Source organism: Fistularia commersonii, chromosome 4, assembly GCF_037954325.1.
Source record: "Fistularia commersonii isolate RoL2024-O1a breed Wild chromosome 4, RoL_Fcom_v1.0, whole genome shotgun sequence".
In the NCBI taxonomy this organism is placed as follows: domain Eukaryota; kingdom Metazoa; phylum Chordata; class Actinopteri; order Syngnathiformes; family Fistulariidae; genus Fistularia; species Fistularia commersonii.
The window spans coordinates 16,204,303-16,227,465 of NC_141287.1; the positions used below are offsets into that span (position 1 = coordinate 16,204,303).

At 38.6% G+C, this 23,163-nt stretch overlaps 1 protein-coding gene across 2 annotated transcripts; it reads left to right on the forward strand.

The window, feature by feature from the left end:
• Positions 1–7,335: 7,335 nt before the first annotated feature.
• Positions 7,336–13,614, forward strand: LOC147234900 (sodium/myo-inositol cotransporter-like). Of its 2 annotated transcripts, none has more exons than XM_086145583.1 (2): positions 7,336–7,522; positions 9,264–13,614. In XM_086145583.1, exon 2 carries the CDS (start codon positions 9,550–9,552, stop codon positions 11,683–11,685), a length of 2,136 nt encoding a protein of 711 aa, XP_086001709.1. In that variant the 5' UTR covers positions 7,336–7,522; positions 9,264–9,549; the 3' UTR covers positions 11,686–13,614. The 2 variants fall into 2 exon arrangements, with proteins under 2 accessions (XP_086001709.1, XP_086001710.1); XM_086145584.1 differs by having other exon boundaries at positions 7,341–7,444.
• The last annotated feature ends 9,549 nt before the right edge of the window (positions 13,615–23,163 follow it).

The window sequence follows — 23,163 nt, forward strand, 5'->3', positions numbered from 1 at the left end:
TTCATTTTTACTGGGGAGACGCCATCAGGTCCAGGGGCTTTCCTAGGCTTCAGCCAAGAGAAGATCTCAATAAAAGGGTGGAGACCATGGAGCAGCAGGGAGTTTCTCCACCTGGTGTATAAGCTGTTGATCGTCAGCTAGCCCGGGATTGGGGGGACAGCGGGGCTTCTTCCTTTGTCGTGGTGATGGTTCTGAGAGTTCTCCAGACAGAAGGAGGATCGTTGGTGACCCACACATGCTCCAGTCTGGCTCCGTGGACCTCCTTGGATAGACCTCCTGTCTGGCCTGTATGAACATATCCATGTTACCTCGTCTATACACCTACTCTTTCTGACGCCTGAAGTCACCGAGCTGCTCGGAGAACCAGCGTTTTTGGTTATCATATCTTAAGATGGTTTTGGTTTGGAGGCAGACATGCACACAGAAGCGGATGCAGGAGCATACTTGGTCAGAAGAACTGTTGGTGTCATCCACAGGGCTTCTTGGTGACCCCGTGCAGTCTTGAAGCATGTCCATTGCCTCTTCCACTTCCCTGCCGTGGCCCTGAATGATTTGACTAACTTCACTTGCAGCCCTTTATGTACAAACCATCTGTATGATGCAGTGGTGTGTTTGCCCAAGGGAGGCACGTAACAGCATTCAAGTACACAAAATCTCTCTCTGTAAAACAATTGCTGGGTTCAGTATAAGAGGATACGAAACCTCAGCTTACTGTAATTACAGTGACACCCAGTGTAAACATATACATTACTGGCAACTGAAGAGGTAGGTGACCCAAGTTACCATAATGTTATTGTTCTAGTTGATCAATATTTGTACCAGCTACATAAACACGATAATAAAATCTCTCAACATATCTTACTCTGCGTAAAATTGTGAAAAAACTTTTTTTTTTTTCGCTCGTTGGCTGAGTGAACATCTCTCACCTAACAGGAGTGTTAGGTGAGGGATGTTGTTTACATCCCTGGTGTTTTCTAGTACAATGTGTTCCTTTGGTTTTAGTTTGGTCATTGTATTGAGGAATAAAGCATATCCTCGCCTTCATCTCTGTTATTTTTCCTCATCCTGCCACAAGATGAACAAAGACGTGAAGAGGCAAGACTCGGCAGAGGTAGGATTTCCTGAGGACCTTTGACAGAAAACTGCAGGTGTCCGTTTAAAACTAACAGCACAGTTCAGCTCTTTCAGCAGCTTAACCTGGCTAAATTTGTCAAAGGCATCCCGAGAGAAGGGATGAGACAGAGCTGCAGATTCTAAGGAAGTTGTGTACATCCACAAGCAGTTTCCCACTCCTTCACTTCTTGTTCTTTGGAAAACTGTGTGGACTAGCATCACTTTCTTTGTTTCTCTTGGACAGTAGCAGAAAAGCAAAAGCAGCAGAATATGACATTACTATGATATATACCATATCATACTGAGCAACAGTTAACTAGCAGAAAGCCAAAGTTAACACAAGCAACCCGCATACATCATCAACCCAGCATGCACTGCGCTGGTAAAACAATGGCAGCGCTGCTGGATTAAAATATGTGTGAAAATTTGTGATTTTTCAAGAAATAATTGTTTGTGCCTTTTTCAACATCACATTGTAGTACGAGACAAGCAGTGAAGCATTTTTATGTCAATTTGTCCACCAAGGCGAGGTTTCCTTTAACAAAACATACACTCCTATTGATCAGAAAGATTAATAGGGAGGACTCACATAAAAGCAGGTCAATAGAGAACATTGGCAAATTCAAGTCCAGTTAACACGATGAGAAGATTTCAATAAGAATTCACAGTGACCTGAATGACTGAGAACCTCCACAGACTCTGCTGCTTTATACACTCCTGACGTTGGGTGTGCAAAGAACTTGCATAAAGTGAAACTTGACCCTAACATTTCTCCAGTGCATCAGAAGCTGTAGCACTTGCCTTTTTTGCATCAGAGACTCTGTCTCTGCTGAAATGGATCGCTTGATGAAGATAGATGTAAGATGGAGGTTACTGACAACTATCCACTGCCTTCACTGATGAACTACTTGCCTGATTAGTCATTGATTTTGTGGTATATTCAGTTATAAAGATAACCTTGTAACTTTTACTCAAAGTACGCTCAACAGTCAAAATAACATCGCAAGTTGTTTCATTTTCTTTTCTCCTTCTCGCACAAGCCCATCTTCTCGCACAATCCCATCATGAAGCCAAGTTTCAGAAAAAAGGACAACAGAGATCCTCTAGAAGTCCTTAATTTGCTCAAATGGAGTCAAAAAAGTTGGAGGAAACTCAAGAGGCACATGATTGATGAAGTGCACTAATAAAAAACACTGCAAAAAGACACTTATAAAACCTACCATGGATAAGAAATGTTTAAAGAATAAATAATTTATGAAAAATAATAAAATAACAAGAAAAGTAGGAATAGGCACAGTAATTAAAAACCACAATGAAAAAGCGCACATAGTCAGGGGAGCTGAAATACTGCAGCACTTACAGTGTTGTGTTTTGAATGATGTTGACGTCCAATGAATCAAACTATTCGACACTTTGTGCACAACTATATTAAAGTTGGATAAAATTTGAATTCTTGCATTCATTTCATGAATGCACTAACAAAGAACATTAAAAAAAAAATCTGATAATTCTCATCCATGAAAAGTGAGCCTAAGAATAGGATATCTGTATATGGACTTACTAAGAGAAGTGGAAAAAGAAACAGTATCAGAAAGTATCTGATAGCTCAGCTATAAATGGCTGTGGGTGATTGGACTTTTTCATGGAGACACTCTCAAAGAAGCTCTGATTAGCTGTTGACTTGACAACCATGTTGCTATTTTTTTTTTCTTTTACCGAAGGGTCTTTTATATCCAGATTGTACTGTAGCGTTTTAGTCAGGGAAAACACCTGGTTGCCAGTGTTAAACATTAGCGTCCGTTTAATAAGCAATAGCTGTTGTTGGCCATAACCAAACCACACAAGCCTGCAATACAACTAACTGTTCCCGCTCAATTCCAGGTAAAAAAAAAAAAATCAGAACTCCTTGCACTCCAAACCACAGCCACAAAATTCCCAGTAACCCCAAAATCACACAGACACAAGCATCAACATAAACCCCAACATTCGTGACTCGCTACAGTACCTTCAGTTGTGTAGTTGTCATGAAACTTTTTTCCCCTGATAAACTTCTTATATTTGCATGGAGCATCTGAGACCAACCAATTTTCTCTGGGATCCAAAAAATGTTGCTGATTCTGATTCCTATTTTTATTAGCAATTTCAGCTACCCTCAACAAAATGCGGTCCTTGTATGTATTAAGTGGTATAAAAAATATTGCCTTATTATTTACATATTTTACAATAATAGCTTATTCCAGTCACACTTGAAACAACCTGTTCACTCATAGTGAAATGTTAATATCTGCTAGTAGAGCAACATCTTGCAGATTAATAACAACTTTTCTGCATAAGTGATTTTACTTTGCAGCCGTAGAGCATGGATTAGCACTTCAGCCACGCTGAAGGAAGGAGCGTGGTTCAATTCCCGCAGGGGGCCTTTCTGCATGGAGTTTGTGGGTTGTCTGCATGGCTTTCTTTCAGATTCTCTAGTTTCCTCAAACAGTTCAAAAACACATCTGAAGTTAATTGGAATAAAGTGGCAAAAATTCTGATTCAGATCACATTCTGATTTGTGAGAGTTGACTTGATGAAAGTCAGTGTGTCTCTACCCCACCTCTTGCCCAATGACAGCTGGCAAAGGCATCCCCACAACCCCAAGTGCAAGAAAAGAGGTAGATAATGGATGGATGGATTTTACTCTCCTATGGTTTTCTCATTAACTGTCAGTTTTTGATTTTAAAACCTATACAACGCCGCTCGTTTTCGAATTATCCAACTGCAATGCCCGGTGCTGTATTGCAGTGGTGGGCCGTCAGGGTTTGCAAGGCCTTCTCTTCTGGCCTAAAAAAATATCTGAATCACAAATGTTAATTATATTTTGTCCAGGGGAAAAGCTATGAAAGGAAGTAAACAGACCATATGGAATTATTTAATAAGTATTCATACTTATTCCTTCCATGTTCCTTCCATTCATAGCTTTTGCCCTGGTTGTGCCGCTTCCAGACATGTATTTTCATTTTAAAGCACTTAACCAATCACATTTCAGCCATCATCTGTTACCAGGCAGGGTCAAAGTAAAGAAATCTGCCTGTGCGTATGTGTGGGGGAGCTGCACAATCAATTCTACCAGCCCTTAACGGAAAAAATAAGTGTTGATGACGTTGTTGCTTCAACCAATCAGATTTTGAGTTGGCAAGGTCAAAGCCCTCTAGCAGGCTACAGCAACATCAGGCTATTCACACCCTCTGATTGGATAGTCAGAGAGCGGACTATTGTATTTGTTGTCCTGTGATGCGTTCCTGTTGGCGAATTTTAACACTACACGAGGTATCTATCTGTGATGCACCTGTCTTTATACTGAATCTCGGCATAATAAGATGTTTTTTATAGCCATAAACTAATTATTGGGGGGTTGATTGTTTATGAGCATTACTGAAGGCCTAGGTGTAAAATGCACGGCCCGCCACTGCTGTATTGTAATAAACTTTTACAATCTGTGATCAGGGGGATGCAGGGGCTGTATTGTAGTTTTTTCATACATAGAGGGCGCTTTCATCATGGGCTAAATGTTGCACAACAAGTGCGTTGTTGAACATTGCTGTTTTTGATCAAGCAAAAGTTAGTTGGAATAAAGAGGGAAAACAGCAGATCTGCCAAGATCCCCTTCTGCCAAGGATTGCTCCTCATTTCTGTATCAATTGGTTTTGATCAGGGTATATCGTAAAAAGGGATTCAAAAGCTGAAAAAAAAGAGAGGAATTATTTTATTTTTGTGCTCAACAGTTAAAAATAATACATTTCAATTTTGTTCCACTCTGGATATGATACATTTTAGAACCATCTCCATTAACATATTGCCAGGAGCTTAATACTTTGCAGAGTGACCTAAACTTTTACAATTCTTGTGCAATTTCAACTACAGTCAGATGACGTGCACAAATCAAGTGTTCCATAGATCGAACCATAGATCCACATTTCTAATGGAACTTAAAAAAATGACAGATCATCAAAATGTTGACTGATTGGTATGATTAGATAAATGTCCTATTGCACAAATGAAGCTGAAACAAATCCTTTCACACAGAAAATCTGCTCAAACTAATAGAATTGAAAACTTGGTCAACTTACAGTTCTCAAATAATAATGTCCACTTCACATCATGTGCGATTACTCCCAAACAGTGTAATTATTTATTTGAACTGCACTTGTTCTTTATTAACATTATTCCCTGGGCCAGTTAATTTAATTGTTTGATTTTTTTAATGTGTTCATATTTCCCAAAGAGCTGTCAAAATAAAGCAAAAACTAAATAAAGTATATGTAATACATCTGTAATTATTCATAATCAAGCGTACATAATTAATTGTTATTATTTATGTAATAGCTTAGTCTTATCTTAATCTATTGTATTATTTACATCTGTCCATTTGATGGTCAAACAACACGATTTCCTTTCGTAAATGAAGGAAACCTGATAGCATATCTTAACCTAAATTTTCTTCCATGTGCTTGTGGATAGTCTGCCAGCAGGAAGTCTCATAAACTGCCGCAAAATATGACACTTGTAAACACCATGACAGGGATGACAAGGCAAAGGCTGAATGCTGCAGCTACATCTTCACGTGCTGTCAAACTCCAAGGGCAAGAGTCAGAATCAATAATTCACTGCGCAACCCATGATGGCTGATTTGATCCATGCTCTCAGTAGCTTATAAATGCAATAAATGGCCATATTCTCCAGGGATTATTGCCCTTATTTGATTAAAAGTGATTCAGTTGTCCCTTCATTTCAGTTGTAATAACAAAATAAAATATTGTAACAAAATTACAAGTTACAGTTATAAAGCTTCTTTTTTTCCCCCAAATTGATTTATTAATTTTCATTTCTTCAAAAGCAGGATAGATATAAAATCTTGCTCTTTTGGGTAGATTTGATATGAGGGAAGGAAAATTGAACAGGATGTCTTCATATATAATTATAACTTGAGCAAAAAAAAAAAATGCAGATAAAGAAAAAAAAAAAGTTCTAGTTCCAGATGAAAGAGTCTTGAATCGGGTTGGGTGTCGCTGGAATACGGCATGAATTATTTCATTTAAAAATCCCCTTCAAAAAGCAAATATTTGTTTGAATTACTATCTTCAGATGAAACGTAAAAGCATGTTGATCCAGAAACAGCTTTTTTTTTTTGACCCGCTTTCCCTCACTGCCTGTCCCATAACCCAACGTCTCTCTGATCAGGGAACGCAGACACGCAAGGGTTGATGGGAAGTGTGGTTTTCCGTAAAATGGAAATTTCCACTATGTCTGTCTGAGGGAGCGAGTGGAAATTTACTCCGCGTCCCTCCCCCTCCGATATGCGGAGCCGTGTCTGCCTTTTAGGATGTTTTGCTGGAAGTCAATCACCCTATTAATATCGTCTTCCAGCGTGTATTGGGGCAGTAAATGGTGATTAGTTATCACTGGGGCGTAACAGCTATGGGGGGAATGTGTCTAATATTAATAACAATTCATAATAATAATGATTAAAATCCTTTGAAATATTATTGGGTCAGTATTTAGTCAGTATTATCCTTCACCGTGGACGTGGATGCCCTCAGCCGCACCTGGTCGAGTGGAAAAAAACAAATGTGCGCTTGCATGTCTCTTTGAACGGTCAAAATTTGAAGAGATTAAAAATGCAATAGTTTGAGGCTAGAAGTACACATCCAAGAGTCAAAAAACAAACATAAGAAAATCCTCAAAAGTTATTAACTTGGGGAGTTTCTCAAAAAGATATCTCCAAATTCAAGCAGATGAGACGTCAGTTCTGGTTCTTTTTATCGTTAAACATGCAATACCATCCCCCGACGAACCACCTTTATCCTCATTTTAACACATGACATTGGTAGTCATTTTCTAAAACTCTATAGATATGTGCACGCTCTAAATTGCGTGTTATATGGTGTGATCGCAATAGTCGTGCGCTGTTTAAGTAAACCGCGATCACCGCGCAACCGAAGGCATGTCGCCACTCTCCCTCATCCAGTTTTGCGTGGCAGTAATAATAAAAAAAATAATCATAACAAAGGCCATAAACCGTGGGTTAATGGACCCAATCTTCCAGCATGTCAACACAAGTGTAATAAGCCAGCGTGCCTCCCAACGACACCGTGCGTTCCCGGGAGGCGTGGGTGCGTCACGGGTGAAATACACATGCGGGGCGGGGCGGGGCTTCGTCCGCCGCCGCTCAGGATAAAGACGGCTAAGAAGACGCGACCATCCTGGTCCATTTCACCGGTTCCGAACCCTGGAGGGAACCTACAAGAGAAGACACCGCATCTTCTTCGGGGGGGGGAAGAATATCGAAGAGGTGCGCTTTTCGTCATCACCATCGGCTTGTGTCGTTGTTGCGCTCTTAAAAGCGCGTCTGCAAGCCGTAGCTAACAAGGTACATTTTTTTAGTGTTTTTATTTACATGCAAGAAGTAATACCGGTCAGGTCGGTTCCTGACAGCTACTTTTCTGCTTGATTTATTTTTGCTCTTCATTTATTATTCATCCCGAGTCGTTGTTTTTGCAGTGAAACTGTTTTCAGGGATGCCAGTCAATCGATTATAGCCCGTCGTTGTCAAAGCCTACTTGTTTTTTATTTATTTTTTATTTTTTGCAAAATAGTTTTTAGTATGCACCTCCAAGTTCGGTAATATTTGCATTCTACAATAAATGCAAAATTCGTATTATGCGGCGCCTTCTCGGTTGCAAATACTCAAGATAGCAAGTCCCCCTCGGAAGATGCGCAGCTTCCCCTGCCGGCTGAATGAATGATTGTTCTAGAAATTTCCCGAGCCAAGTAATCCCGACCGTTTGTCGTCTCTTTCCAACAAAGCTCCCTCAGGTCGTCACATCTGGCCATTATTTAAATGTTCTTCTTTTACTTGATTGTATTTTTTTTCCCTCTACATCAGTGATTCATGACGCCATTGTTCCATCATGGTGTCAGCTGGCAACCTGCAGCCATTATAGACAGGAGATTGATTATAATAATGTGGAGAAGTGAGAATTTAGTGTCTCATTTAAGCTTCTTTGCCTGAATGCCATTCATATGATTGTCTAATTTTAAAGAGATCAGCACGAGACACCGCATCTTTAGCAGTAAATGGTAATTGTATTGCTATAAAATTGATAATGTTCTAATCAATGCACGACAAACAGGTTGCACTGGTATTTTTTTGTAAATAGAACAATGTTTGTCAGAGACTTGCACTTTTAACCGTTCATCCCGAAGAGTCAGGGATAAAATGATATCTGGACCATCGCTTCAGCGACGGTTCAGCAAATTTGATCATTTTATTAAATTTATATCAAATTTGTTTATAGAGGAGGAGTGAGACATTAAAACAAAGGACTTATTTTCTCGGAACTTCATTTGCTTGAGGTACTTTGGTTTAAGATATTTGGTTATTTTCTATAATATGTCAAGTGAGAAGTTGACTTGCCGACACATGACTTTCTTAAATTCATATAAATGTGAGCTACTCGGAGAATTATCTCTTTGTGCATATGATTAATGCTGTGAATGCAAAATGTAATTCTTTGTTGATTTCTGTTCTTTACTTGATATTGGGTTATGTCACTTTTTTCATTCACGGCATTAGTTTACATCATTATTCACCAAACTTACGTAACTCTTAATGGTATTCTTCGAAGTTGTTTAAAATTTTTCCTCTTCAAACTGTGCACACAGCAGCTATGTTTTCAATTTCACAAGTTTTGGATATTTTGGAAAACCTGAGTAAGGAACTGAGTTGTGTTTGGCCAGAGTTTTTTTTTTTCTTGATTTATTGCATTTTGTTATTCAAATTTCTTTGAAGTTTCTGAGAAATGTTGCGGCCAATATGTTAATAGGGCATGTCATGAACGAGATCTACTGAACCGTAGTCATGTGATATAACTAAAATCAAAAATCTTTTCATAGTACATGCGATGCAATAAAGTTTACTTGACATTGGAGTTGTTGATTTCTTGTTCCTTGTCATGACATGGTGTCAATTTTAACATCAGAAAAGCTAAACCTTAGTTTGTATAACATGTTCAGACAGGCTGTCTGCTAAGTTTCAATTCTGTCCAGTGTTTTCACTATCAAATTAAGGCTCTAATGAGGTGTTTTTCTTTGCCTTTGCTGTCTTGCAGGAATGTTAACACTAGGCTTTTCTAGACCAGAGGCCTACAACATCTTCCTCTAAAACTAGCACGACTTCAGTGCCGGTGGATAACCCCCCCCGAAGCACATCTAGTGAATTTGACCTGACTGTGGATACTACAGCTTCCATCCAGACAGCAAACCAAAGCAGAGCATTTCCATTGCTTGATTTTTTTTTTTTTCTTTAATGTATTTTTTTTTACAACTCAAACACTGACAATATACAATCAATTTTTTGGGGGGAATTTCTGACGTTTCTTAACGTAACCTTTCAAAATGGCTAATGGAATGGAACCGGCTGATATTGCTGTAGTAGTGCTGTATTTCATCCTGGTTCTTGTCATTGGTTTTTTCGCCATGTGGAAAGCCAATCGCAGCACGGTGAGTGGCTACTTCCTGGCTGGACGGTCCATGACATGGATAGTAATTGGCGCATCGCTCTTTGTCAGTAACATTGGCAGTGAGCATTTCATTGGCCTGGCTGGTTCGGGAGCAGCGAGTGGCTTTGCTGTCGGAGCATGGGAGTTCAATGCCCTTCTACTTCTGCAGGTGCTCGGCTGGGTTTTTATCCCCGTTTATATCCACTCTGGAGTCTACACCATGCCCGAATACCTGTCCAAACGCTACGGAGGCAACAGGCTCAAAGTTTACTTTGCTTTCTTGTCTGTCTTACTCTATATTTTTACTAAGCTGTCTGTGGACTTGTATGCTGGCGCTCTCTTCATTCAGGAATCCCTCGGGTGGAACCTTTATTTATCTATAGTTTTGCTCATCAGTATGACTGCACTGCTCACGGTAACTGGTGGATTGGTGGCTGTTTTGTACACAGATGCCCTTCAGGCAGTGTTGATGATCTCTGGCGCGCTCACCTTAACCATCATCAGCCTTATTAAAGTCGGTGGGCTAGAAGGTGTTAGAACTAAGTACATGCAAGCGGTTCCCAATGTTACCGCTATAGTCGCTGCTGGAAACTTTACCTATTGTCCCTCTTGCCGTATCCAGCCCAAGCCGAATTCTCTCCGCATCCTTCGGGGTCCTTTGGATGAAGACATCCCTTGGCCTGGCTTCATTCTCGGTCAAACTCCCTCGTCTATCTGGTACTGGTGTGCCGACCAGGTGATCGTTCAGAGAGTCCTAGCGGCGAAGAACATTGCTCATGCAAAGTGCTCAACACTCATGGCTGGATTTCTGAAGGTCTTGCCCATGTTTGTAATTGTCATTCCAGGAATGATCTCCCGCATTATGTTTACAGATGAGATAGCCTGCATTGGGCCAGAGCACTGCCTGTCTGTGTGTGGCTCTCGAGCTGGCTGCTCAAACATAGCCTACCCACGCCTGGTCATGGCAGTCATGCCCGTTGGACTGAGAGGCTTGATGATGGCCGTAATGATCGCTGCCCTAATGAGTGACCTGGACTCAATCTTCAACAGCGCGAGCACTATCTTCACTCTGGACATCTACAAAACTTTTCGGAAGTCGGCATCTCAGCGCGAGCTGCTGGTAGTCGGACGAATGTTTGTCGTCTTCATGGTGGTAATCAGTATCGCCTGGGTACCTGTTATTATTGAAATGCAAGGTGGACAGACTTACCTTTACATCCAAGAAGTTGCTGGCTATCTCACCCCTCCTATCGCTGCCCTCTTCCTGTTAGGTGTGTTCTGGAAAAGGTGTAATGAAAAAGGGGCGTTTTGGGGTGGCATGACAGGTTTCACACTGGGTACCACACGTCTTATCTTAGCATTTGTATACCGGCCGCCTCCCTGCGACCTCCCAGATAACAGGCCTGCTTTCATTGTCCATGTCCACTACATGTATGTGGCTGCTGGTTTGTTTTGGATTTCTGGGTTGGTTGCCGTGGTGGTCAGTCTCCTGACGTCTCCACCAGATGAGGAACAGGTTCAGACCACCACATTCTGGGGGCTCCGCAGCATCAAAATGGTTCCCACTAAGGCCCGTGAGGAAACGTACGGGCTGACTGAAAAGAGCCACTGCAGCAATGACGGAAGTCTGCGTAAAGAGATGCCACAAGACTTAACAAATGAGAGGTGTTTTGATGGGGCTGATATCAAACTACTGGTCCCATCCACTGACCGTGACCCAGCAAGCCCCAGTCCTGACATATCCCCGGCCACAACTCCTGCAGAACAGTTTGGTAATGGCAGGATGGAGATGATCAGAGCAGAAGATGGCCGCGGTGATGGTGTTGCAACTAACAAGTGTTTGCGTTTACTGGATTGGTTTTGTGGATATAAAGAGGGTTCACAGGACACTCTGCAAAAAGGGGTACATGTGGAAGCAATAGTCATTGCAACAATGCTGTACGAGCCACCCAGAGTTAAACTCTTCCTCAACATGGGGTTGCTTTGTGTCTGTTCCTTGGGTGTGTTCATGTTTGTGTATTTCTCACTGTAGTCAAACCTTGCACTATACTAACCAGCACTGACTGGAGTTGGATTCTGTTACAAACAGTTAAATTTTTAAAGATTTGAGAAGCTCTGTAATATTTACAGTTGTATTTTGTAGCTCTCTAACAGGGATCTAAGCTTATCCTAATCATTTTTTTTGGAATGATTAAAGCTTCTCCACAAACATAGTAAAAAAAAACTCAAATATATCTATATATATACATATATGTATATATGTGTGTATATATATATATATATATGTGTGTATATTTATATATATATATATATATATATGTACAAATATATGTATACATATATATATATATTCTCATATATATACAAATAATTTGGCACTTCTGTGTCCATTTTGTACTGCGCTTGTCGTTCATCCAACCGGGATTTTTAGAATTGTTGTACTCTCGAGTGAATATAAATTTGCCTTATTAATATATGCACTTGTCTTTTTTTAGCTTGGTGAAAATTATTTACGTGATATTAAGTTTTTTTTTCATTCTTGTTGACAGTGACTGTGGGCTTAGTTGCTGGTGTAGCATAGAGAGACCAACTTTTGTTTTTAAAGTTTATGCTGCTGAACTCTATGATTATCAGTGCATTATATTGGTAGAACTGTATGATTAATTTCATTTTATTGTGGCCTGGAATGGGGATGTCACAATATACTGGTACTGATGATAACTGTGATATTCAAACCTTGATTAACTCTAGTGGTTGCAAATTGTTTACCATCACTCACCTGGATTCTGAGATAAAATCACTGAATGATAAATTCAAATAATGGCACGGTTGATCTTTTTCCAATTTTTTCATAAATAGTGAATTCTAGTATGGCCCTGTCAAAGCACTTAATGATATATGTCCAAGTGACTCAGAAGAAAGGTTTGTAAATCATAATCAAGCTTCTCTTCAATACCGGGACCATATTGGGAGTTTTTAAGACAGGAGTTTATATAATTTGCTAAGAAGCATAACCTCTCAGCTGGTTTTGCATATTTATCCTGATAATTGTTATGACCACTACTGCTATAAAACTATTTTTTTGTTTGGCTTTTTTGTCGTTTTCAGAACCAACACACAGGTTTATATGCACAATAATATTATCATAACAAAAAGCCACAAGAACCATTACTCATGATTCTGTATCAATTTATATTTAATGCATAACTTTCTATGTTACATACTGTGACAAAATATGTTGACTCAGTTTCATTTGTTAACGTTGGGCTTGTTGTCACCTCACAATACACATCTTCTATTGTTGATATCTGTTGTGAACCTCCTTGTGTCAATGTATATTTAGCACACTGCAGTGCTAAAATGTCATTAAATGTTGTTTTTAAGTGCATCTTTTATAAACCTACCAAATGTGTCTTAATGTGAAATTCTAATGTAGAAAAGTTAAATTAACAAACACAAAATGGTGAATGGTTTGATTTCACACCGTGAAACTTGTGTGCAGTGAAGATCACACTCCTTCAGAGATGTTTGAGGTATCAGATTTATCACATTTCCAAGTCACAACATCTCACCAGGAGGGGATAACACAGAGCAGAACAGATATATAGACATTTATTGTAGGATTAACACATTACTGGATTATTTTGCTCAAATTCAGCCAGGTACGTCAGGCCTTTTCTACCCTTCTGGATTGTGGCCATGGTTTCCAGAGTGTAAGGTGTACAGACTTTAGCACTACGAATAAAAAACAGACTGTGTTCGTATCATACTTAGGATTTAAACTACAATGGGTAATCCAAGATGAACAAAGACAAAGAACAAGCGATACATAACATGGAGGCTAGAAAAGTGATAATTGCTATTTGGAATAGAGCTTTAAGACATTTTCTTTGTATTTAAGAGAAAATATATGTTGTAATTTTTATGGATTTTATTTTAAGAGAGAAAATAAAGATTTTGTGGAGACAAAACTGTGTTTATATTCTTGATGTTGCAAAATCAAACATTGACTTGTTTCCTCCAACACCACCAGTGATTTGTTACTTTTTTAGTCCGTTGCAATTTATTGCAAAATACATGAATGTGTCTGCTTTTATTTCATTTCAGAATATGGCAACACTAGAAAGGTCCTTTATGGATCATGAGATTATCAATTGGTTTCAACTTCTAGGCAATACAAGAGGTTGCTTTTACAAAATAGATAACTGGTTTATATTTAAAACAGACAAATTTTGGACTCTATTGTGAAACTTACTCATATAATTTAACACGTTTTTACAATTTTCTATCCTGTTTAAATCTTTTCTGAGTTTTTCACCACTGTATTAGGCCTCGTAACATAGACCAAAGCACAATTTTATAAATCTTTCCTAAGGCAGACTAAGATTAGATGGGTCTTGGCTGTTGAAAAAAAAAAAAAAAAACTAAATGCATAGACCCACAATTACTGCTAATCCATCATAAGTTGTTAATCAAACATCACACCTTTTATCCTTAACATGTATGAATGAAATAATGCAATACACACAGCCGTGCTCATCACCGAACACTCAGCTGCTACTGGCCATCAGTGAGGGTTAAAAGCCATAACTTCAGCCTCACTAGTTTATGGGTGTGTTGCCACACTGTTGTTCCTTCCTGGTGTCGGCCGGTTGCAGGAGAGCTCCTCCTCATCCTCTCACCTCTTCTGTCTGTTTTTGTGGGTCTGTAAGTGGGGGGTTCTCCTCTCCCCATCTGCCTTCCTTTCTACTGTGCCCTGGCTCCCTTCTCTTATCTGTCTATTGTTCTGCGTTTGTTTGTAGGGCGTCGTCGCCTTTTGCCGACTCCTTCTAGTTCCCTGGGTTTCGTCGCCTTTTGCTGTCCTCCTTCTGAGTCTGTATGGGGTTCATTCCCTGTCACTTTTGGTGTCTCAACTGGATCCTGTCGCTTTTCCCCGTTGAATTTTTCCGTAAATTTTTCCGTCTCACTTGTATGTCCTCGTGCCGTCTTCTCCCCTGAGTCTGTATGGGGAGCTGTGTCTCCTGTTCCATCTTCCTTCTCTCCCCCAGGGCCGGCGACCGAATTCCCTCTCTCTCCGCCAGTCCCGGCGGTTCGTTGGCCAGACCTTCCAAATCTCAGCGTTCTCCTGCTTGGCCTCACAGCACTGACCTTGCCTCTACAAGTTCCCGGCCCTGTCGGCGGATGCCAGTGTCCCCCCGACCCGTTCCTGCCCTCACCTGTTTTCGAGTAACCGTTCACCTGCCACTGTACCCTGAGTAAACTTGTTTATCGCTGGTGTGAAGCCTGGTGTTTCACTTGGGTCTGCACATCCCCCGGCCCCTCAAATGACACTGACCTTTGATAACCTTGTGCCTGAAGAGATTACATCCAGTCACATCCATGAAGGCATGATAAAGAGGCATAGGTGAAAAGTGCAAATCCCTGCACTGTTAAGCCATTAAAGTGATTATGGTGCATGTAAAATGGTAAATGTAATACCAGAATATACACCTGTTTTAGATGCACAAAAAAATCACATTACTCCAGCAATATCACCAATGTCTCTGCTTCTTGTATCGAAATATGCTATGCAGTGATTTTACATTGTGCCACAATACGTAGTGGAAACCTAGAGCTTCTAAACCTTGTGCTTCAAACTCTTTTTGACTTGTTGTTGTCACTCATCATTCCAACACATCTGTTTCAGCCACCCGACTCATACATGCCCTCCCTTTTTACCCAAGAGGAAACCAATGATATTGTCTCTCTGGAAAAGTACTGGCATCCAGGCCAAGCGTTGTTCATTGTCTATTTTGGGCAGTGAAACCATGAACATTATTCTGAATCAAGTGCTCTAAGTGGCCCCATACCATCGGTACAATATTCAATTTAGTAAAACTATGTGCAATGTGTATCAAAATTATTAACAGCTATGTGGTCTAAAAAGTTTAAAATATCTGAAATTGATAGGTTTGTAATTTTTCATCTTTATACCCAAAGGCTGCAGTTTCTTGCCTGAAAACCTGCAGGACGGGACTTTGCCAGCAAAAAACTATCAAATGAAAACTATATAGATGTTAAGAGTTTGCAGGAATAAATTTGGTCTTCAGGAGGGTGGTTTGATTAATGTCCCTGAGCCAGTTACTTCAGTCATGTTCTCTTAATATAACAGCTAAGGACAAGAATAAGGCCTATCGACATAAACATATTATATCACTGGTTTGATTACATACCTTGGCGTAGGTTCATACATGCATAGGTCCAAGGAGGTTCTCAGCAATTCGGGTTTGACTTGCTTGACGCTCAGCCTCCGTAAAGCTTCATTGGTCTCTTGACAGGTACTCATGGGAAGGGCTCACGTAAAAAAAATAGATTGAATAACAATAATAATAGCCCTGTGATTGACTGGCAACTAGACCAGCGTGACAAGTTGGATTGTTTAACCCCCATGACCTTGAGTGCAGGAATTAGTGGTATAAATAATGAATGATAAAATGATGATAAGTTGGCATCATGTTGTAATTTTTCAATAAAGGATCAAATCTGTTCATTTTGTCATGACAAACAAACATGTCTGAATTGCTATTCTTTTATTTTCAAATGAGGTTGATAAGATTGAAGACAATAAATACCTGTGACTCACCTTTAGAGATTTGAGTCTGTTCTGCAATGAACAGAATGAACGCTGCTGAGTCACAAGATCGAACCTGTCATCCGAAGCCTCGCATCAGATTTTATCTCATTGCACTTTACTGAGGACAAACCGGCATAGGGGTCAACTAAATTCAAGTTACTGAAGACATACCTTTCTATTTTTCTGTTACAAATGTATGAAAATCAGTTTCCCTATAGGAAATCACTTGGTGACAGTGGAGAGGAAACATTGATATTCAGCTGGAATAAGGGTGCGACGTAAGATCAGTGATGCCATATAATTCTTTCCCCCTATTCATTAATAATGGAGCAACTAAATGAAACTCTCTGTTTGAGGCTAATTTGAACTATACTCTTTTTCTATCTGACTGACAATTAAAAGTAAATGAAACAGTATTTAGACTGTTTCTAAGAGCACAGAAAAATATTTTGTATATCAGAAAGTACTAAGTACAATTAAACTGTTTTTGGCATATCCAAATAGCATTTAAGGACTTTTCCTACCCTACCATTTTCAAAGTCAACTGACCAATCAATCAAACAAACAAACAAGTAAAAAAAGTGTAATGTTTTTGTCTAATGTGGGGGACACAAGCATACACCATAGGGAATGTTGCCCCCAAATATATGACAAACACATCCTCAATGCATTCCAGTCATTCCAATACACGGCCCCAACTAAACTATGGCGGCATGCTTGGGATTCTGACATTAATCCATGGAATAAGGCTTCAATGGCAAAAGGAAATATTTACCACATTTAGTGATAACAGTTGGGAGAATTGTGTCTAGGGCAGCCATGTAATGAATGAGAACCAGTGAAGTGTGCATTTAAGCCTTTTTCTCTCTTTACCGGTTAAATTGTCCAATGACAACAACATGCCTTAGTGACAATGAATGGCATCAAAAGTGTCAAGAAGTGATTTCTAAAGAAAGTGTTTGCTGATTTAAAAATAATGTTTTTGATCACATTCAGCACAGACACCAAAATCTCAGCTCGTGCAGGACGAAATAAAAAAACAATAGCAGAAACTATTGGTTGATGCTTGAAAGGAAAAACAATTCTTATCTCCTACCTCATTTTACAACATGAGACTATGAACTCACTGTCACAATATCCATGTGGGTGAAGGTTTATGGAAAAATTCAACGGGGAAAAGCGACAGGATCCAGTTGAGAGCAATGAGACAATATGAGCCTTTCATATTCTGGTTTTGTAGGTTCTTTCCACTATCTGTCAGTCTGAAATCCCTTCTTCAATTCATTGTGTCGAAAAAAAAGCCCTCCATATATTTGGTTTTCTGAAATTTCAGCTTTTATTTATCTATATACTTGTGTTTCCGATTGCCTGTTGATTGCACTGTTAAATAAAATATATAATTCTCATGAAGCCAATTTTTGGAACTCGAATTCGAGGGCCTGGTTCATTTGTCGGAAACATGGTAACATATTGGTAAATGTGATGACGAAAGATAAAATACTGGATTTCACAAAACGGCCCCGATAGTGAAGAGGAGGTTAAAATGTGTCTGAAATCAATTATTTTTATACTTATTTTCCAAACAATCATCTGGCTTCTTACTTATTGTTCTGTAGGCCATTAGGACGATTTGTGGTGGGATCCCAAAGGAGACCAATTTAAAAACAATTAGACATATCTCATTTCAGCTATCAGAAGATAAAAGGTAAATAAATTATTTAATGGATGCATTTCTCTTTTCTTTTGATTTCAAACAGTCTGTAGATTTATCTTATATATTCTCTCACTGTACCTGATTAGACAATGTCGGAGCCATCCAACAACTTCTCCCCTTAAATGCCTTGGATCAGAAGTGAAACTACTGATAAGAAAGTCCTGATTTCCAGGCTAACTGCATATTTCTATATCAGATTTCCAAACAAAAATACATCATCTTACTATGTATAATGATAATGATAAGTACTCTAAAGTCAGCCAAAATTTTGGTCTAAGTAATGCCTGCAATGTTTACATTTTAAGCCTCTGCTGACACAGGTGGAATTACAAGTCCTCTTTATTTTTTCATTTTTTGGGTTTAACATTTTCGGAAATAATCAAATGAGATGCTTCAGATTTTGGATACACTGTTCAGATCTCTAGACAACTAATAAAGCAATTTTAATCCACATGCAAGAATGTATGCCGGTGATTTGTGCCACTGCATGCATCCCATATCACAAATTACGAAATTCTAGTAAAGGGGAGTTTTGAGAATTAAAATTAAACAGTTATAATAGGTTCAAATGTTCTCACAGTTCGTGAACTTTGATTATAGTATTTGTATATTCCTCGACTGGTAATGCAACTTTGCATATTACACGTAAATGGGCGTACTTTCTTAAGAAAGATCTGCCTGTCTTTCAAGTCTCCAAACAGTTCTGCATTCTCTAGAGACAACAATTGCCAATAACTGTGGACAAAAAATTGCCTATGCCCTTTTTTTTTAACCTTTTCACATTCATAAAATGACAATATGATGATACATCATGTGTGAGTGAGTTTCAGTCATCATCACACTGACCTTGACCTGTTAACGACCGAGCACAACATGTTTCAAATTTTACATGCTAAAAAAAACCAAAAACAAGTATTGTGCAAACTCACCTCATTCTAATCCAGGTGTTTCATGAACTCTACATCCTGGGACTCGTTTGATAGAGCATTTAAAACTTACATAATGTCTTTGGTTTTTGTATTAACAGCATGTTTTTTGCCACACTGCAGGGAAACAGCAAAGGCGTACAATTTAGCATCATTGACATTTTGTTAAGGATGGATGTTCAGGATTCATTTTTATGATACTGAATGTTGCTTTTAGGTAGAAATGCAGTAGATTTAGACAAAACATCAAACTCTGGTGAATAAAACCTTTACCTTTGCTACAGATTCAAGATCTACATTTTCTACCTTGTAAAAGGTGTGCAACTTCCTACTGCTGGGCTAAATTGTGAAATTGAAGATGAGAACAAAGACTGGTCCTGTGTCTTTTTCACTTTCACAATGAATAGTGTCAGATATTTTCTCCCCGAGTTATTTCACTTCACACATTGAGATACCAAAGACATTTAGTATCACAATTAACATTCAAATATCCGGATAGAGCATGGGATTAGCTTTTTTGAAAGCAAACTTTACCTTTACATATTTGCAAAACATGAATTCTCATTTCAGTAAAAGTCAGTATGCTTTGCGTTAATTGTCCAGTGTTGAAAACACCTTGAAAGTTTCAGGTACTTTTCTCGATTTAAAAGGTCTGCCAAACATCATTTAGCGGCGTGTTCTTATCATTTGCTTTATTATTTTATCGGTATTTCTTTCTGCTCTTCATTGAGGCTGTGGAAATTGACAGGGCGCAGGTTAATAGTCCAACTTATCTATGTGTCTATTCATGTATGCATTTCTTTCAGCATGTTTTCAGTCTTCATGCTGTTTAAGTCTTTCATTTCACTTTGCTAAGCAGAAAGTCAGCACAGAGCCCACCCGCTTGCACTGCTTTGCAAAACATGAATGGTCTGGGAATGATCAGAAGTGATGGGAGTTGTTCACTCCTACAGAGTGTCTCAAAGGGGCGGGGCGATGTCCTCAAAGAGATTCAGTTTCGGGGAATTCTTGTCAGAATAGATATACTATTGAAGTGTCTTTAAGCAAGATTGTAAGTAAAATGACACTGGCTTTCCTGCTTTGTGCCAGATTCTGGCACCCATTCTTTTTCATGTGAAAAACATCTTCTGTTTCTTATTTTTGCAAATTGAACACATTAATGTTTATATAAAAAACAATGTTCGACCAAAAATAATTTCTGCAACATATTTTCATTCATTTGCTCTTGAAAATATATCTTTGTAATACATATCACGCTGCCATCTGGAGGAGGAAACGGTAACTCATGAATTATCATTGTATTTGTATTGTGCGCCTCCTGTGGTAAAATATCGGTATTACAGTTTCCATATGATCAAACCGGTCACCAGTCCTCAGAGCCAATCAAGTAGGGATATTGATAAAATGGTTTATTATGTCCTGTGTTGTTGGTTTTTTTTTTCAATTATTACAGGAATAATTTGATTTTGTCCACCAGATGAAGAAAAAAAAAACCCAGCATGTATTCAAGGTCATAGCCACTATACCCACTACACAAACACAAACAGAAACCACCTCTCCCGACGATTAAAAGATTAAAAAAGTAAATAACATGAGAAGCTTTGTGCCCATTAAGTGGAAAGGAAAGGTGTGGCAGTGTGGCTTTGAGAAAGTCTGTGTCCGTCCAGCTCCTGGTTCAGGGGGTTTCCTGATCATTTTTTAGATGTGGTTTGCACCAGCTGGGAAAATGGTGAGTACACTTCAGGGAATATTGCATTAATATTCTTTCTCTTTTGTCTAAATGTTTTCTGCTGACTTTAACATGTCTGGTTTTACTGTTTTGTCTGAGAGAAGACACGTTATTAGAAATATGATGTATTCAGATAAATAACAGAAACTCATGACAAGGATTAAACTTTTGGAGCTTAATTATTTCGGGTCATGTTAGTTTAAAACAAACACAATTTCATTGAAGGTCATTGATTGGGCTTAAAACGTATTTAGTATACTTACTTATACTTGCACACACGACATTCAAGTAGCAGTCTCCACATCTATTAACAGAAATTACTTATTGGTGTTAGGCCACAAAAATATTTCAATTCTTTTGGATAATGATGATTTGAGGATCTCCTTTTTTTTGACATAAGCCTCTGAATGTTTGCCTCCTCAAACAATGGAAACTGGAGCAGAAGATAACATACATCTAGTGCTGAAAATGTTGAATATCTGAGATCGCTTAAGTCTCTAGCGGCCCTTGTTTTACCCACTCACAGATGAGATCATCTGATTGGTCCAACATGACCCTTCAGCTGGAGGACTCCCTAACTCGTGCTTTAGGTCACTTCCTTGACAACTGGAGGCGAAACATTACGGCTGCAACAAACGCTTTGGACAAGACCCTGGCTGAGGAGAACTTCAAGAATGTCATCTGGTATCTAGCCGTGATGATCGGCATGTTTGCCTTCATTGTGGTGGCAATCCTGGTGAGCACAGTTAAATCCAAAAGGGGCGAGCACTCAAATGACCCGTACCATCAATACATCAAAGAAAACTGGACTTCTCAGCTTGAACAGAGTGTGACACAATGACTAACTTTGCAGCTTAATAATTCAAGTACACACATGAAAAAACAAACAAAAAAATTGACTGTGAAATGTAAAATCAAACTCAATATTACGTTGAAAATCATTTCTCAATTTTACAAATAATTAATTTCGTTATCACTTTTGTCAAGAATGCGGTCAATAAATGTTGACTTTTGATTAATTCTTCGACGAAAAATGGATATTTCTCTTCTGGTGAGGGAAGTTTTAATAAACATTTGAATCATCTTCACTTCAGTTGCTACTTTTCTAAACACAGTATGGTTTAACTAACTAGGTATTAGGTCTTTGGAATTATGTATGATACAATTCATCTTACAATATATAATTCAATAATGGTTCTTAATAATGCTTTTTTTTGGTAAAACTACTTGCTAGTGAAGTGAAAACAATATCTCTGTCTAATTTTAAAGCTTGGTGGGTTTTCAGTGATCAATAATAAAGAGGATTTTAGCATATCTTTCACTAACAGATCATAATAAGAGCCTGTACAAATATGGAGGCTTGGTGTCTACTGAGAACATTTTTGTCAACAAAAATTGTTTTTTAAAAAAAAATGCCATTCCAGTTCCAGAATTTGTTCCATTATTATTATATCATTATTTATTAGTTTTATGAGCTCATACACCGTACAGCCTCTAGAGGCCAGCATACAGTCATGGAAGAAGATGGCCCACAGGTTTTTAATCCACACCAATTTAGTCCTTTAAGCATTTTATCTCTGTTACCAAGGTTTAAAAAAACAATGCACTACATGCACTCGGAAACAGACCGGGGTGTCAGATGAACAGTTCAAACACAGAAAGTTCAATCGGGGGGCAGAAATTCTAATCTAACAATTTGAAAATATTATTCAAACTATTCAAGCTGTTGTAGTATCATTTTCAGACAGGCAAATCATAAAAATTACACAAACACACACACACACACACACACACACACATACACACACACACACACACACACACACACTGATGGAGAGTACTACATGAATATTATATTATATTAGTTATATATAGTTTTCCTGTTTCTATATTTTAAGAGGCTATCATGCAATATTAGGTGTGGGCAATTATTTTGCCTGCCAAGCCACATTTCTGATTTAATTTTAATTCGCGGGCCATCTAGTGATTAAAGTAAATTAAACAAAATGAACATTGCAATTCAGATATTTAAATATTTTGGCATTTTAATTTCAACTTTAAAATAATTCATGATCATATAAATGTGCCAACATTATTTCGTATGTAATCAACCGTACAAAATTAAACAAAAGGAAAAAATAACGAGTTTCTAAATTCAATATTGATTGAAATTACTTATTAATATATTTAAAGAAATTAGTTTGGCGGGCCAGATAATGCCCAGGTCTGCATATGATATGACATGCATATCATACCATACTATCCCAATTTCAGTAAGAAAGAGTTTCTGGCAGAAGTCTATAAGTTTTAGTTCTAGCAGCATAAGTTTAAATGATATTGTGCCTATCATGTATTGCCATTAATTGCACACAACTTCTTTTTTTGAGAAGTAAACAGTCCAGAGAAACCTCTCAATGTTCATGAACTTATAAATGCAGCATCAGCTGGAAGACAAATGCCGTGCAACAAATGCCATGCAACAGGCACATAATATTTGAGTTGCCCTTTGCACACCTGTTGGCAGATTG

Bases quoted from the DNA above. Each gene is read 5' to 3' on its own strand.
- LOC147234900 (XM_086145583.1), top strand. From the start codon at position 9,550: ATGGCTAATGGAATGGAACCGGCTGATATTGCTGTAGTAGTGCTGTAT.